Source organism: Pyxicephalus adspersus, chromosome 3 (assembly GCF_032062135.1).
Source record: "Pyxicephalus adspersus chromosome 3, UCB_Pads_2.0, whole genome shotgun sequence".
NCBI lineage: Eukaryota > Metazoa > Chordata > Amphibia > Anura > Pyxicephalidae > Pyxicephalus > Pyxicephalus adspersus.
In genome coordinates this window covers 2,506,014-2,524,625 of record NC_092860.1, presented here as the reverse complement: position 1 = coordinate 2,524,625, position 18,612 = coordinate 2,506,014, and the positions used below count along the sequence as shown (strand labels likewise).

At 39.4% G+C, this 18,612-nt stretch overlaps 1 protein-coding gene across 1 annotated transcript in view; it reads right to left on the bottom strand.

Annotated features, from left to right (window-relative positions):
• The window catches only part of ANKFN1 (ankyrin repeat and fibronectin type III domain containing 1), a 202,220-nt gene that overhangs the window by 59,551 nt on the left and 124,057 nt on the right, over positions 1-18,612 (bottom strand). Inside the window, exons 8-14 of the mRNA XM_072403319.1 lie at positions 16,171-16,270; positions 13,890-14,022; positions 12,759-12,875; positions 9,432-9,647; positions 6,828-6,994; positions 4,260-4,410; positions 1,060-1,228 (exon numbers count right to left, since the gene is read on the bottom strand). Coding sequence (XP_072259420.1) covers positions 1,060-1,228; positions 4,260-4,410; positions 6,828-6,994; positions 9,432-9,647; positions 12,759-12,875; positions 13,890-14,022; positions 16,171-16,270 — 1,053 coding nt within the window. The remainder of the gene's footprint in view (positions 1-1,059; positions 1,229-4,259; positions 4,411-6,827; positions 6,995-9,431; positions 9,648-12,758; positions 12,876-13,889; positions 14,023-16,170; positions 16,271-18,612) is intronic.

The following is an 18,612-nucleotide window of genomic DNA, read 5'->3' as shown; positions in this document are numbered from 1 at the left end:
CAGAATGTACTGGAGATCCAAAGAAGGACAGGTACCAGCACAATATGACTTAAAAGAAATATACAACATAACCCTGTATAACTTTACAACAGCAAAACATAATTAGGTGGCTGCTATGCTTTAAGCAGACAATATAAAAATCATTACCACAATTCTTCCTAAGCATATTGGAGGAATACAGGGCAAAGCCAGGTAAAAAACATATATTAATATTATTATTATTATTATTAATAAACAGGATTTATATAGCGCCAACATATTACGCAGCGCTGTACATTAAATAGGTTTTGAGCGCTCTTTTAAATGAGCAGAAAGTAGGAGCAAGCCGAATAGGACGAGGAAGACCATTCCAGAGAGTTGGGGCAGCTCTATCACATATTAACAGAAGCCACTACTATTATGCTGAGCTATCAGTCAGAAGAATGCACAAATGCTTTCTGAAAGTCACAGACTTTATACAACAAAGTAAACATTCATACAAAAATACAAGAAACCCAGCATCTCCTATTCAGCTAGAGTCTGGCACTGCGTATATTACTGCGTAGCGCTAATAGGAAAGACGTTCTAACAGAAGCTGTAAAAAATGTACCTTCCTTTACCATCTGAAATACGGAACCCTAATTCCTGAACTAACAAATAGTTATTGTATGTGTCACGTCCACCTGGTAAAACCATTTACTTATTTACTCCCTTTGTGTAGTACTTATATCATTTTTTTCTTTTGCAATACATTTGCTTGTATTTACATTTAGCGTTCTTCTTTGACATTGTATATATTCTGATTTCAGTAGCATCCTATTTTAGAACACTACCTTGTTTTTTGTTTTCTACATTAAACAAAGCCTCTGTTTTGCCAGTGATAGCGTCCCCCCTGCCAGCAACACAATGATTGTATGTGTGTGAGACCACATAGTAAAAGTGTGTCTGCAGCCCACACACAAGTGACTTGGGACTAGTGATTTATTAAGCCAACGATTGGACAGAAAGCATGCTGTGATCAAGAGATTACCTAATGTACAGGTTAGCGCTAATATGTCTAGGCAAGAAAAGTTTGTGTACCTAGCTCAAACATTTGAAGTGGGAGGTGAAGGAATCCGGTGTGTGGAGTGTACGGATTACTCTGTCCTGGCGCACTGCAGACATCATCAGATGCAGGTAGCAACAGAAGAAAAGAAACATTGTGACCCAACTCCAACACCTCCTGTGTGTACAGACGGAAGTGATTGGCCTGTGAAGGGACAGAGAGAAAAAACATTGGTTAGAATGTGTAAACACGGACCACAGGTAACAATTCATACCACTGAAATCACAGGTTGGCTTTGGGTGTTTGCAGACAGTCAATGACATTCTCCCAGGGGATTCAGAATCTATGTTGAAGTTTCCCGGGGAGATAATGGCAATCATAAAGGCGAATCAGTAAGGACCTAGCATGGGTACCGGTAATTTCTCCGGGAGGTGTCTACCACAGATTCACCTGTTTTTCTTCATTGGCCCAAACACATATTTTTATTTTAGGTAGCTGTTCAATCTTAGTTCTCCGGCAGCAAACTGCACTGCCCGAGGACAATCACTTTATATACCATTCAAGTGTTCAAGGTCAGAAATCTTTCATAGACTTTGAGGAGTTCCATTGATGAAATCACTGACAGTGGTCTAACTGTTTTGCTCCTGAATGTAATACGAACACCTTCAGTACAATGAACCAGAACTGCATATTGCATGCTTTACAAAAATATTGCAAAAAACAATGGCAGTGCAGAATGTCTCTAACAGGATTTAAGCTCTTAGACGTGGAATAAGGCAAGTTTCCTAAAGACTCAGCTTTTCTGCCCCGAGTAGTTGACTGCTTCCAGAGGAGAAGGATCTTACAGCAAGTAAATATTGCCCTAAGCTTACAGGAAAGGGTCTTTCTACATATAAAAAGTACTGTATTGGGTTTTCAAGTGACCCAACACTAAGATACCTGTACCTGTAAAGATGAAAACATATACTTACCCATTGTGCCAACCACACTGTTGAACACCACTCAAATGAAGACTCATCCTCCTTGGGAGAGACCAACACTTTCAGCTGCACCTTGCGGCCCCTTCCATTAATCCCTATGTCAGTACAGGACACAGTAGTGATGTTGTGGGCTGAACCAGGAGACTCCTGAAGTGTAATCTCCTGCAGAAGACCTAAGTGGAGGATTTTTCTGGATTGGAGTTGCATCAGCCAACAGGAACCCCGAATCAGTTGGGCGGGGAGGCCCCAAGTCAGTTTTGCACAGGGGTCCACTGTTGGCTATGTTCAAAAGTAAATATATATGCCTTTTTATAGGTAGGGAAACTGGTACTAGGAAATATTCTGGGCTGCAACTACTGACCATCTACTAAAAATGGTGGCTGCTAAGGCTGCATACACACGTGCAATATTGTCGTTGGAAATTATCTTTCATGATCCTTCCTAAGAGACTGAACAATGCATGAACAAGCGTTGTACATACAGTGTCATTCTGCTCTATGTAGAGGGGAGGGAGAGAATGATGGAGCGGCACCCTGCTGTACTCGCTCCTATTGTTCCTCGTCCATGAATCTGCCAGGATGGGTGTCTGGATGACAAGTGCTGTACACATGTCAGATTTACATCCATTATCAGCCTCGGGAAGATTAACGAATGAGAATCATATGACGTGTGTAAGTAGCCTTAGCTCTCTTTTGCCCTACTGCTTTCCAAGTCACTATCCTGCAAATGTAAAGCCTTCACCTTCATATACATCACCGTTCTGCTCTATGGAGAGGGGAGGGGGAGAACGACAAAGCAGTACCCTGCTGCGCGCTCTCCCCCTTCCCTTGCATTAGGCGTCCATCGTCCATGGATCCGCCAGGACGGTGTTCGGATGATGGATGACTGGCCCTGTACACAAGCCAGATTCTCGCCCGATATCGGCCCTAAGGTTATTATCGGGCAGAACCAACTCCTGGCTTAACTCCTGGTATTTGTTCATGGACAATGACCTAAATTACTGATATGACCTAAAGTACTGATAAAAGTCCCCACAGCAGTCAGGCACCTAGCTTTTAAATATAGATAATTGAGCCATAGATATAGCATGGATATATCCTTTGAAACAGATTGGCTTAGCTGAACCAAGTCTAGCTGAATGTTTTTTCTAGGTGAAATTATTTTTATCTTTTAAAGCAGGTATGTGCTAAAATTTTTATGTCCTAAACCTAATATTAGTAAACGTTCAATCCTCCCAATGACCAAACAGGGTTTTTAAGGAAAGGGCACATTAGTGTGGACGGCAATTTGTTATGTAGATCTGCTGTAAATAGTGCACAAGTATAATTTGCTTGGCCTAAGACCCCGAGCATCGTGAATCACAGCTAATGTCAGAACCTGCCTTGCGAGCCATAATAAAAATATTTCATTCTGATAAATCTCTCTACATACAGAGCTCCTATTTACACTAATACCCCTTATACATGGGTGCCTTGTGTTTTTACTAGGAGACATTCCTGACACTTCTCTAACGTCCACAGATTAATGGCCACCTTTATGTATACAATGCAGCCACATGGAGCTCTGGGGACACAGCTTGTGTCCTACTTCTGTGTTGTATGCTGACTTCTATAAAGGCAGGTATTATGGATGGGGCAGTGAAAGGCATAGAAGAATCTGAATGGTTTTAAAGACTTATTTGAGCTGTAGAAGCTACAGACCACCCTAACGATATTATGTGTTTCCCCACATAGTTGACTTTACAAACATATTACTATAGACCCTCTAAAATGAAATCAACAGACATCTCATAAATCAGAAAGCAGTGACGTCAAAGTATAGACACGAGACATAATGTAAGTTGTAGGGTTATTATGACTCTCTGAGATAACAGAGATTTGTACAATTCCCAACTGAATGAGGCACACCTTTAAAGCTATATATTCCAAGAACTCTTCCCACACAATGTATATGGGTAGGCTGTTGGCAATCCAAGCAGCAGCATTGTTTTAATGAAAAAAAATCAATGTTTGCATGTAACAAAGATAAGAGAAGGATTAGGTGGAGATTTGTAGTCCAGGGAAGAAGGAAGAACTTACAACACTGCTTGATATGTCAGCAATAGATACAGTGCTGTCAGCCAACAATAGGAATGTGGATGTCCAATGGAGCCTGGCAGGATAATGTAATTTTCTGTCCTTGCAGCATTAAATAGATGAACACCATGATGGAATGTGAATGTATTGAGACTAATTCCTAAGTCTACTTATCTTTACCTGGTGAAGAGGTAGATTGATTTGTTTGAGAAGGGCTTTGACTGCTATCTGGAGGTCACAGAGAAACAGGTGGGTATGTGAATCCAGGGAGAGCTCCATGTTGTCCAAGTTCTCAGCCATTGCTAGATTTTGAATCCATTCCCATTCAACTCTGTCCAGAAAAAAAAAAGATTTCTAAATCAATACATTTCAAACAGCCAGATCTTTTACTTTTTTCACAACCACCAGTTGGATTAAGTCTTTCTATAAATTATTATCGGTGACCAAGGGGAAGTAGCAGTCATTCTTTGTAAGAACATGATGAAACATAAGGTCTCTTGTCTTTCCAGTGTCTGTGATGGGGTCACTCTAAGAAAGCAAACCTGTCATAGGCGAGGCAAATAATAGCATTTCAACTGAAGCAAAGCAGAAACTGGATTTCGTTTTTTCAGTAGAAAACAAAACCATACTTTTGATGCTTTAGTTTAAAATTCTAACACTTTTACAGAAAAATAACAAAAACATGACATTCTTAACATTAATCTGTCCATGAATGCTACCGCACATCTAAACTCAGTCAGTTTTACTGTACAATGAAGCCTTGGACATAGACAGTTTTAGTAAAAACATAATATTTAGCTATTTTTTAAAGCAAACTATATTATAATATCCAATTAATAACTTGTTGCATGTCCCAATACTCCTTATTTGATATAATAAAATATAAATATATACAGCAGTGCTTCCACCTTTACACAGCGCCAGATGACAAGGCAGGAGATAAGGCTTTTTCTCTGCTGCAGTTAAATAACACTGACAAGTCATATCCCGCTCACAGCTTGTGGACAATAAAGCAGAACACTTATAAACTCAACTCTAAGTCACTGACCCTGTTGCCCAAAAGAACAAAGGACTGGCTTCTTGTGCTGCTTCTCCCATTCCTAGTTCAAGTTCTGCTGTACACTGAACTGCAGAAGGTTTATATAAGGATACATGCAGATAGTTATAAAAACAGATCTGAGTAATAGAAAAATGCATATGGGGCAGCACAGTGGCTCAGTGGTTAGCACTATGCAGAGGAAGTCCCAAGTTGGAATCTTGGCCAGGACACTATCTGCATGGAGTTTGCAGGTTCTCTCCATGTTTCAGTGGGTTTCCTCCCACATTCCAAAAACATGCAGTTAGGTTATATGGATTCCCACCAAATTGACCTTAGACTGTGTTAAAATCATAAGACTATGGAAGAGACTAGGGATGAGCGAGATAATATATTAAATTCGGTCTTGCGGCGAAATGGGTTGTTCCCGCTTACCAAGCATGCAGGCGAGAATGGCCTTTGTAAATTCGGCCGGCGAGACCGAATTTTTGGCACCTGCAAGACCGACCAGATTGCTGATTGCTTTTGCAGTCCTGTACTATGTGTTCCTGGATAGAGTTTCTCTATCCAGGAACACAGTGTGAGTCTCATTGCTGGCTGCTCATGAACGAATGCACCGTGGGAAAAATCCTCTGATTTATCCCACGGCCGCACTCATTCATAAACGCAAGCTGCATGACTTACTCTGAGAGGAGGATTACTGCGGCTGCATTTATGAATGGAGCCATGAGAATTCTCCTCTCAGCGAGAGATCCCACTACAGGTCAGAATGAGGGCTTGCCCAGGGATCGCTCACTGACAGGAGGATTCCCACGGCTGTATTTATGAATGCAGCCGCTGTAATCCTCCTATAGTGATTTCGCTCATCCCTAGTAGGGACATTAGATTGTGTGTAATATGTTGGTGCTTTATAAATACTGTGCATTATTAATATTAATAAAATAGGCACATAAAAGACAAATAGTCTTCAGTAGTCTTTCTTGACCTTTGGAAGAACCCTTATATAACTTTCAAACTTTGGGAACCCCTTCTATAATTAATATATCCACAGCTCAACAAACAATATCTTGGGGGTCAATAAAAAGAATTCCTCTTATATCGCTGGTCAGTGGGAAGAATGTCACCCTTACAGATAACCAAAAAGTTCATTTGTATCAGTTAAATTGACCTGAGAAGCACAAACTGCTCATTGCCCAAGGAGCCCCCAGCAACGTCTGCAGGATCCCTAGGAATCCAAAGAAGGAATCCAAAGAACCTTTTTTAAAGGAGAGAAAACCTGACCAAAGTATTGAAATTTTTTTATTTCTTAATAATGCATTCTTGTTTTACTTAGAGTGCTGAATAACACCAAGTGTAATTGTATTAGAGTTTAGTTCTACTTCAAGCACAACAATCATTGCCTCAGCATTCTTACAAGCTCTTAACCAGAGTGACATAGATAGCATAAAAATCACCAAAAACTACCAAACATTATATAGATATTGGAGCATTTACGCATCACTGGCCAAAGGCATTAGTTGTCCTACTGAGAAGTAAATAGTTTATGTCCCTGTAATTATTTTAGTACCTAGTATAGGATTTTACCAAAGGGTAATATCATCCAGTGGCCTGCAAGTCAGACAATTTGTATTCATTTTAAGTTAAAAAATAAGTATTGAAAATGACAAATTTCTTACCAGTGACAAGCAGTGCATGACATGAGTAGGACTTACTTGGAAATATTACTGTTGTCTCGTATCTTGACATGGCAGAGCATATTGGGAACCCTCTGGGAGACGAGAACTTTGATCTGATCAACAGAGCTGCACAGCTTAAGATAACCCAGATACAGTCCAGGGGACAGGCGTTGCTGACTGCGCTTATGATAATTCAGTATCTCCTGTAGCCATAAAAGAGTAAAGTGATATTTGTTAAGGAAATTATTTGATCTGTGTTTCAATCATTGATTTATCTAATGCTAACAGATCAAGCCATATGCAGCCAAAAGTAATAAAGCCACCTGAAAACGCACTCATAACTTACCATATCATGGTATACGAAGATAATCTATACAACTTAAAGTATTACAGTATGCAATAAGCTGATTTAAAATTAATTGCTTAAATATTAGTTTGATGTATGGAGGTAATATTATGCCTTATTTCTTAGCTTATATACCTTTTGATGTGTAAGTCTCCATCTTAATTTGGTTTAATACTAAATCGTATTCCCACATCTTTTGAGTGAGTATTGTCTATTAATAACTTGGTGTATCTTATAATAATTTTAGTTAGAATGAGCTTAGGATACTCCTGATGAAGAACTGCAAAATACATCAAGCTACACAGCATCTAATTTCCGTGTTATCAATACATGAAACATTACGACTTTAGATTGAGCAAATGCTCTATTATTATAACGGCCCTATTTATTACCTGGCAGAGAGTCAATGGAGTGCAATAGAAGCACTGTAAGTGCCAGCATTAAATCTTCAGGCCTTACAGAGCAGCCTCTTCTCTTCCTTACTTTGGTCCTATGCTTTATATTGGCTACTAGTAGTTTAATGGTTTGGTTTATTTCTGTCACGGTAGCTTATTTAGGCTTCGTACACATGCCAGATGATTCTCATCTGATAATGGCCTCAGGGCGGATATCGAACAAGAATCTGGCGTGAGTACAGCGCTCGTCCGACCTTGTTCATGGGTCGGTCCTGGCCGATCCACAAACAATCCCCTCTCCATAGAGCAGAATGGTGCTGTATGTACAGGACTCGTTCATGCATCGTGCAGTCTTTTATCGTTGGAAAGGATTGGGAAAGATTCTTTACATTGACAAAAGTCTAAAGTGCCTTAGCCTTACTTCTTTCCTTTTTTCTGTTTATGTTTTATTTTTCCTCAAATCCTATATAATGGATCTTGCTTTAACACAAATCATTTTAAGGGGCTGTAGAGAGCCCAAATGCGGAAGCATGAATTTGTGTAATGTTTGTTAATCCTTAAAAGTCTTGTGTAATGTGTCTCCAGCCCATGGCCACCTTCTGCAGTCCCTGATAGTTTTCTATCAACTTCTATAAATGTCTATAAGAATGTTGACCATCACCACTCTAAATTATTTTACACATATGATGGATTTTATTTCTTTTTTTTTGGCAGTATGATCATAAAGCTATCCTACTTTTTATTGAACAATTTATAGCCAATATAACTTATAGGATCTAAATTGTAACCCTAAATATTTTTTTTTCTCCAGGGGTGGCCTTTACTTTATAGGACTATGTAGTAAATTTGTACAAAACTATTAACCTTCAAACCTGCTGATGTCTATATCGACAACAGTGATGAAAGTTTGCAAAAACAAAGTACTATAGTACTGTATTTTCAATATGCCGCTCCCTACAATATCAATTGACAACAATCTATTACTCTACACCAGGGGTCAGTCAGCTCCGGCCTTTAGGCCAGATACGGCCTAGCCGGTAGTCCGTTCCAGCCTAATGCACCCTGGCTAATCCGGCCTAATGCCACAGGTTGCTGGCGGATTGGCCAGGGGGCACTAGGAACTACCGGAGACAGAGCTCCGGAGCCCCCTTGCAGTTGCTCCCCTATTTACGTGGCCGGCGTTGATACTTCCGCCGGCGCGGTAAATAGGGGAAAGCTCCCTGAGGGTAAATCCCTCTCCTCCGCAATGCATACTGAGCAGAGGTATTTCACTTCAGGAGGCATTCCCTGGTGGTGTGCGGAGCCATTAGGGTGGGTCCGGCCTAGTGTGCTCCCGGCCACCCCATAAATTGGCCTAGTGGCCATAAAACTAAGCCGACCCTTGCTCTACACTAATATGTATTCTACAGTTGTATTATCTGATCACTTTTCCATCTGTAAATGAATACATAACCTTACAGAAAGACAGATGATTACTCTTTCACAGAGATCTTGTGATTATTTCCACAGTTCCAGGGAACGTTGTGTTTTTAATGTGGACAGAGTATGCATTAGCTGTGTACAGCATGTAAAGTGCCATGGCTGAAACTCTTCTATCATCATTGAGAACTCCAGACTGCTATGTTCAAACATTACAGCCTCATATATGCGTGTTTATTAAGTTAGAAGTCATCAACGGCATTACATCAGCTATTTTGAAAGGCTCCCAACTAGAAGATATTAAATCGAGCTTTTGTGTGGGTTTCATTCAGAACATAAGAGAAAGACGTTTGTTTAATGGAAGCGGATGTCATGTCTGGTCTCACAATGCAATTAATTTCTGCGAGTCCCGGGCACGCCGTACTGCTTTTCCACTGGCGTGTGCTGAGGGGATTAGTTCACACCAAATTATGGCATTACCTGGATGGTTATGAGTAAGATGTCCAGGGCCGTCGGTTCCTCGGGAGTTGACAGGGATTTCCTCTGGCTTTGCAGTTTTGAGATTTGCATCCACTTGCCATTGAAAAAGGAATACAAGGTCTCAACTTCTCGAATGGTGACAATCAAGACATTGCCATGTCTGTCCTTTATAGGCTCATAATATACCCGGCCTAGGTTATGAGTGCCAAGCAAGTTCTAGAAAATGAAAAACAAAAATATCAGGCATTATTTCACTCAGTCATCAATAACGTTTTCAAAATGTCTGAAGTAAGAACTGTTTGCATTAATCCATAGTAATGACTTTAGATTTTCATGCTCCGAGCCATTTTCCAGTGCTGGTTTGCATCTGCATAGTTGCTAGTAATCATTGTGGTTACAAAGAAAAAAAAATAACCACAACCCATCATCTTCCTAAAAACTGAGTGACTGAGTAAATACTAAATTCAGGGAATCTCTGAAAATTCCATTCTACTTATTACTAATCACTACTAAAGTAGATGAAACAAAAAATATTTAATTTTTGGTATCCTATTTTTAATTTTTATCAAGATATTTAAAATAGAATGTCAACTGTGAACAGTTTTTAGAGCGTACCTAAACTCAGAAGTTTCACTTTACATAAAAGGATAGAAAATACTTTTATGAAAAGTAAAAAGTCTGTTTTTAAGTGGAACACCCTTTTTTTAAAAAAAAATGGTGCAGCACCTCCCTCTAATGAATTATTGGGGGCGCAAAGCCTCCCAAGATACCTACGTAACCCATCCCGGGAGGCTCCTGGGTGCTCTTTCTGCACATTCATGAGCATCTTGAGCATGCGCAGATGCAGCCTTTTAGCGCAAAGAAAAATTTGCATGCGCAGTGAGATCGACAAGTTATTTTCTATCCTATGTCACCCGATCTCGTGCCTGGGTCGAGGGATGTCGGATGAAGAACCCGGAGACGAAGATGGCGGCGCTTGGAGCGCCGGCTCCAGGACAACGCAGGACCCGATGCAGGTCACCTCCGGATGGATCGGACTGCCCTGCAGGATTGAAGGTAAGTATTTTTTTTTGGATGTTTCAGTTTAGTTTCTCTTTAACACCGATGAAAGGGGATGAAACCTATCTGAGCTCACAAACAGATAACTTAAACATCGACTGATTCATCAGTAGTGCACAAAAAAAAAGAGAAAAATGTAGTGTAAGGTAATTTTAATGGGTGGGATGTACGATATCTTATCCTGACATCCTAACATATCCTAAGAATGAAGATTCGTATATTTGTTTTTGGTCTTTCTTGTTATTAGTTACTGAAACACAGACTTTGCGGCCCATCCTGTGATCATTGAAGTGGTTTAGCATATATCTGAAATGCACCGCATGACATCCAGACAACCACTGGACTGAGAATTCTAAATTTACTACCAGTGACAGGATCGGGAAAACAAGAAACAGTTACTAATAAAAATAAAATAAAAAAAGGTGAATTGTAGCCAACGTTCCAGTATAACAGTATAATATGAATTCAAAGTGTACTATGCACTAACGATATATTTAATTTATCTTTAACCTACAGGTCGGAAAGTCAGTGAGTGCTATGATGATTCTGATATGAAGCTCTATCATCTGAAAAAACACTTCTGGTTTATTTCCAAAGGATCGAATGCTCGTGCGTTTTGCAAACATAAACACAGCAGCTATTGACTTAACCACAATCTTCTAATCTGGATCTCATAACTGTATACTCTTATCATATTTAAATTATCCCAAATGCCTAAAACAAACACACAAATGAGGCACACTTGGCAGATAACCCATCTCACTATTCTAATTGTTCGCAGCCTATACAGCTAATTATTCCTCGTCTTTCAGCTGGAGCCCAATTAAATTGCTCATTGGAATGGACATAAATAAGCAACAGTCCCGTGTCTGAAACAAGCTATGAATCGGACTCATTGAAAGTCTGCGTTGAGGCAAAACAGCATCAGGAGTCTCAAAATATCACAATCACTAATGCAATAATAAACTCTATCCAATCAAAAGTAAACATGTTGAGTTGACATGTTAATTCAGATTGGCAGATCAGAGCAGAAACAGGTCTCTGAAGAAATATTGAGTATTTTGGGTGCTCAGACAGGGACAGCCAATGGTCCACAAACCCTCCCCTATAAATAGAAATCAGCCTATATTTAGGAAAGTGTGCCTCTGTATACAATATTCTGCAAATGTAAGAAAACAATCAGGTCTCTGATTGAGAAGTAGAATTTGAGGGAAAATAGGCTTTTCTTGGCTTGTTGAATGGCTTATTTAAAAGGATGATATACAAATAAGGAAAATAATAAAAAAAGGATTTATTATTACAGTGAAAGAATGAAATAATCTTACCAATCTTTGTGAATGTTTTATAAATCGTGTTTCTATGAAACTCTCTACTATGGGGACACTTCATTTACAATCTGCCAGTCCCATCTGCATTACTTTTGTAATACCTAAGACTGATCATTTTAAGCATTTGCCTAAACTAAAAAATATTTATCTAATATTTAACAAAATCGTCATCTAAATAGTCTAGATTTTTGTTGTGCGATTTGCTATTGAAATATAACAATGTAGGTATTCAGCTTAAAACATTGCAGTATATGGAAGAAACGAGTTTTACAAGGCAAAGTTGGTGATTCCCATTTGTAGGTTAGTGGGAAGTGTACAACCTGTGTCGAGCTCTAAGGTCACACTTCCCATTAAGCTACAAATGGGAATGACCAACTTTGCCTTGTATCTATGTGTGCTACACTACTATATTTGCTTTATATGATGTATCAAAAGCTCACTCATAATTCTTTCTGCCTTTTTCTGTCATTTCTTCTATATACTAAAGATTAATTTTGGAATTGCCAAAACAGATTAAATAATAGCTAGTCCTCTTCTTTTACTGTATAAAGAATCACAGATATATATGCCTGTAAACATTGGGCCTGATTTATTAAAGCTCTCCAAGGCCGGAGGGGATACACTTTTATCAGTGAAGCAAACCTAGAATCCATTCCAGGTTTGCTGGATCACCCAGCTTCACTGATAAAAGTGTATCCTCTCCAGCCTTGGAGAGCTTTAATAAAAAAAGCCCATGTGGCACCTTGGGATTCACAACAAACCCTCCTACCATTCACAGACAAAGTACCCATGTGACATATGCCAATCAGCACTGTAGTGGATAACAGGTAAAGACATGCTTCTCAAAGGAATTTACTTTCTACTTGAACATACAACCTTTCCAGAACAAGATTTCAAATCAATTGTTCAGGAAATTAACTTACAATCTAATTATACAAACCTGAAGCTGTGCAGCTGCTGCCAACATCTTCTGCCGGGCCTGTAAAGTGGTGGATGAGGACATGGAGATGGACATACTCTGCCGCAGCCACCTGATGTCATCCCACATACAAGACAGCTGCAAGGTAAACATAGGACACTTCAGAAGACCGCAAGAAACAACAAAACAAGAGAATATGTACTTCAGATTGTCTAAACTAATAATATGGTACAAATGCAAGTGCTTTGTGGATCCTGCAAGTACTGTACAGCACCAAAGCCAGGTGCTGAGAAGTTCCTGGCTTTGCCCCCTTCCAGATGAAATAGAATATTGAGTGTGGGGGATATGACAGCCTAATATCTTAGTATGTAACTGTGCAAATATCAGGTCTTTGTGATTCTTTTAGTGAGAAGCTGTGATGGCAGAGGCACAAGCAAGTTTCACGTCGTTGGAGTTACGGGCCGTCATGAAGTTTTTGTTTCTCCAGGGAAAGTCAGCAAAGGACATTCACACTGAGATGTCACAAACACTGGGGGAGAAGTGTCCTTCCTACAGCACTGTCATAATCTGGATATCTCATTTCAAGACCGGGCATTTCACCGTTGAAGATGAGCCCCGCAGTGGGCGCCCCCAACCTCAACCCGGCAACCTGCGATGTCCATGAGCCGATTATTGAGGACCAGCGAATATCCACAAAAAAGATCGCCCAGATACCTAACATCCCACGGGAGCATGTTGGGTTTGTTATCACCACTATCCTAGACATGGCAAGCTTTCAGAGAAGTGGGTGCCGAAATGTTTGAACAGTGATCAGAAGAAGGAACGAGTTTAAACATCCGAAGCCATTTTGGCCCATTTTGAAGCTGCGCAGGACTTTTTGGCTAGGTTAGTGACTGAGGATGAAACCTGGCTCCACATCTATGATCCTGAAACCAAGGAACAGTCAAAGGAATGGCGCCACAGCGGGTCCCAACATATGTCATGCATTAATATTATAGTGATTACTTTACATAGCAGATAACACTTGTAACAAGAATAGTTGATAATAATTCAGTAATGAAAACAGCGAAAGCAACACGGGATACAGTTTGCAGGTTGAAATAAATAAAACTTTACATAACACAAGAATATAGTATAAGGGAAGCAAATTACCTTTGTAAACCAGAGAAAATCTTGCATAATGGAACTGGTACAGGAATCATCGATTTCTACTATTGGAATGTGATCTTCATTTGTCACCAACATGTTATCTTTGTAATAAAATATTACAGCTATGTACAAACCTCTGCAAAAGAAACACAGACTAGTCTAAAAATCCCATTCACAAAAACTTTCAAATGGCATAATTATGGCTTTTCATTTTGTCATTATTGTTTTGACATCTATTGCTTTTAAATGGCAGGCCAAAGAATAGACTAATATTGTTTTTTTCATCGACTCACCGACTAGCTGATGAAAATTGTACAGAAAATTGTACAATTATTCTCGAAAAACAAGAGATTGTCTGGGAAAATCTAACCTGAGCCATCAAACTAATTCCTCAAAAAGACTGGAGATGACTGTTTGCAAGGGAACCACAATATTCAGGTATTTGAATAAAAGTTTGGGTATGTAAGGGTATTTCATATTATTTTTTTTATATCATTTTATTAAAATATTAAAGGTTAACAACAAGCATAAAACATAAATATAACAAAAACATGAAAATGACGAACCATCTAGAGGCGCACAATGTTAGAAAAGTGTAAATACATGAGCGGGTGGGGGAAGAGGTAATGGTAGGTAGTGAGTGATCCATTTAAAGTGAAAGTGCTGCTGCAAGACCTCATCTGGTGGCAAGGAGGGATGGAGAGTGTTTTGGATTTGTAGTGGCTGATGGTAATCCAGAAAATAAAATTACACAAATTGAGAATAACATTTTGTAGGGATATAAGGGGTTTGGTGAGCAGCAAAGGACATCACCAGCAAAGAGGCAAAGTTTCTGCAATGTTTTCGCAACTTTAAAACTGAAGATATCTGTGTGTGCAGGTGGACTGCAGGTTCCAGGATACAGGTGAATAGTAGAGGTGAGAGAGGGCATTTTTGGCAGGTGCCACATCATATGGTAAAGCATGCTGGGGTATCTAATAAATAATACTTTAGCAGAATCATATGAAAAGGAGATCTAGTTAAAGAAACCCTAAACTTGCAGGGTAAAGAAGAGGTAGGGACTTATAAGTAATAGTTCCACTTTGAAAATTTGGCATCAGACAAGGCTTGATTGCAGTAAGGAACAGGCGATGTCCCTTCTGATATAAGCATTCTTACCTGCCTGAACGTCCCTTCATTTGTCAAAATTTGCACAGCTCAGCTTTGATTGCCAGGTTACCTGGCACTTCTCCTGGGGCTGCCGAGACTGAATAAACCCCCTTGCATGTGCACAGGAGTTACGTCATCGCAGCCCAGCTAATCAAGATGGCGGAAGATAAAATTGAGGAAGAGAAGAAGGAAGTAGATGGTCCAAAATGGAACAGGGAGACAGAGAAAGAGAGAAACATCCTGATTTATTAAAGCTCTTGAATGGTGGAGTGGATACACTTTCATCAGTGAAGCTGAGTGATCCAGCAAACCTGGAATGGTTTGGTCCAGGATTCAAAATATTAGCTAGCAAATGACTTGGAAGAAATTCATTCCTGCTTCACTGATGAAAGTGTATCCTCTCCACCCTGGAGAGCTTTAATATAGGAGAGAGAGAGCGAGAGAGAGAGAGAGAGAGAGAGAGAAGGAGAGAGAGAGAGAGAAGGAGAGAGAGAAGGCGAGAGAGAGTGAGAGAAGGAGAGAGAGAGAAAAGAGAGAGAGAGAAGGAGAGAGAGAAGAGAGAGAGAGAAGAGAGAAAGAGAAGGAGAGAGAGAGAGAGAGAAAGGAGAGAGAAAGAGAGAGAGAGAGAGAGAGAAGGAGAGAGAGAGAGGAGAGAGAGAGAAGGAGAGAGGAGAGAGAGAGAGAGGAGAGAGAGAGAGAGGAGAGAGAGAGAAAGAAAGGAGAGAGAGAGAGAAGGAGAGACAGAGAGAAGGAGAGAGAGAGAGAAGGAGAGAGAGAGAGAAGGAGAGAGAGGGAAGAGAGAGAGAGGAGAGAGAGAGAGAAGGAGAGAGAAGGAGAGAGAGAGAGAGAAGGAGAGAGAGAGAGAGTGAGAGAGCGCTAGCCTTAAGATGATACCATTCTTTTTAATAAATAAAACATCTAATTCTTTGCATAGGTGTAAAAAGTAAATACGATATAATCATCTACAATCAAACTCCAAAACATTTAATAAGTCATTGAGACTAAAAGCCCCACCACGTGTCCTCTGAAATATTCTCTCAGCAATAATTTATTTTCAGCATACAAGGAAAGAAAAATAAATGCTTTTTTGCAGAAACAAGCCAGATTTAATTTTGCCAGTGCAGACATGACCCACCTTTTTAACGTCTTGACAAATTTGTTCGATGAGTGGAAAAGATGCTTCAGACTTCTGGACACAGACTGCTTGCGACTTGGGTTTTGTAATTTCGCACTTTCTAAAATGAAGCACACAAGGGAATCGTATACATTTTAAGTGTCTGCAAAACATTGAGTTTTATGATATTTCTTTAATAAAATAGCACCATAAAATACGGATGTTGTGTAATCGGCCTGTAAAACTTCTCAGCAGTCCAGAAACACAGTTTGGTTTTGCCTTTTTCAGAAGTTTTCACAATAGCGGGGCAGAAAAAATTCTTTTCTAACAAGGCATCAGCTCCATTATCGGGTTATTCAGAGCAAAACACCAGGTAGCAGCCAGCAATCAAACCTACAGGACTCCTTTTAACAATTGCTGACCTCTCCATCCAGCATCCTGAGAAAGGTTAAAGCCCAGATTAGCACCGAGTAGACTACATGACTAATTCCTTCATTGTGTTGTTCTCTCTTTTCAACAATTTGCTTCACTTAACTCAGTATAATGAGGGGTTTGTAATGTGTCAATTCTTATTTGAGGGATAAAAGGTTGAACTATTCCTATATACAGGAAGTGAAGTGGATGTAATACTGGAAATAGCTAATGATTCAAGTTGACCACAGATGGGCAGAGTGACCATCAACAAACTACTCGAGCACACTGAGCCTTATTACGTTCTCCTTGATTTACTTGATAGGTGCAGCATATGTGCAGTTAAAGCTTGTATAGAAACCAATATACTAACACTTTGAAGTATTTTATCAAATATAAAAAAGCTATTTACTATGTCAACTGCCTGATATCAATTTACTAGTGATGAGTGAATCAATGTTTAAAGTCAGGAGAAACACTTGATTGTTCCTTAAAATTGCACATAAGCAAAAAAATTAAATCGATTAAAAGTCACAAATCATTATTTTCCGGGTAGCATGTTTAATAAGAGATCTGCAAATAAACAGTCAGGTAGAAAAAAGTCCATCAAGTTCAACCACTATGGAAATAAACATACTAGAACCATGCTTATTCCAGATAGAACCACACAACAAATTGATCCAGAGGAAGGCAAAAAGACATATAAAACATTTATTCCAACATAACAGGCATTAAAAATAAAAAAACAGCAAAAAAAAAATAATTAGACAGAACACAGGTTAGCTGTCACAGTAGTTGTATTTCTGTGCTGGGAGAAAGTACAAGTAAAAAACCTCACAGCTACTTATATAATATAACAATTAACGTCTGGATAGATTATAACACATGACCCATTCCTGATGGGCTTTCTTTAAAATACAATTTGATGTTTTTGTCTTTAGAAGCAAAAAAAAAAAAATCTATTATCCCAGACACACCTGTTTCTTGAAGTGACCAGGTCAGTAATAAAAAAAAGAAACAACCCCAACACATACCTGCAAAAAGCGACCCCCTTATCTGGGCCGGCACCACTGAGAAGAAATCCTACTTTCACAAGTGTCAATCTTTGCTGTCTGCTCTGGTGCTCAGCCATTTCACCCACTAACCGTCACATTCACTTGGGGTCGGTGGAATGGACCACACCATGCAGCGAAGGAAATAGGAGAATTATGAGATTCTTCTTTATTGGATGTTTTGTGGTATTTACCCTCTTCTTTAGCATGAATATCCCTGTGACTTTTTTACCGGTCATTTTATTATGTTCATAAAAGAGCCGTGTATGGCTTAAATTATTTTCCTTACTAAAAGCATTATAGACAACAAAATGATTGTAATTTGTTCTTAATACTTTAGGTTTTCTGCTGCAGTGACAAAAGGTTAACTCTGCTGGCAATCTGTTTGGAACCCTTTGTGATATGGGAGATGTATTCCCGGAACACTCATTGCAGGCTCCTTGGTGTCTATGACACATTGCGTGCCAATACCAAGTTCTTTACTTTCACCAATTAGAACTCAAACCAGTCTTGGAAATGTGAAATGACAAGTCAATAGCCCAACAAACCACTCACCATCCTTCGGAGGGGCTTTCTGGAATCTAGCTCAGGTGGATAATACAGAACTTACATGAGGAAGCTTCCGCCTTCAGTGCAATGGCAGGATTTCTGTCTGGAATGGCTGGGTTGACATTCTAAGCATATTTCCTGATAACATTTGCTGGCCAAAAAACTACAATGAGGACTGAGTGAGTGTATAAGGAATTTGTGGCATTGAGAAAAATTTGGTGAATGTATCATTTGTTACATCCTTATATTGTGAAATCTTTGTTAAAGGTGAGTGTCTGTAAATAAAAACAGCTGTTCATTAAGAAGAATTATTTGTTTGTAATTCTGACATTTGAAAATCGGAATATCCTAATCTTTTCTTTTTTTACATTTTAAGGTAAAAGTCTATCATTGGCTGAACTTTCTTCCTCAATATTTGCCAATAATATGACACAGGTGTCTAGTCCCAAAA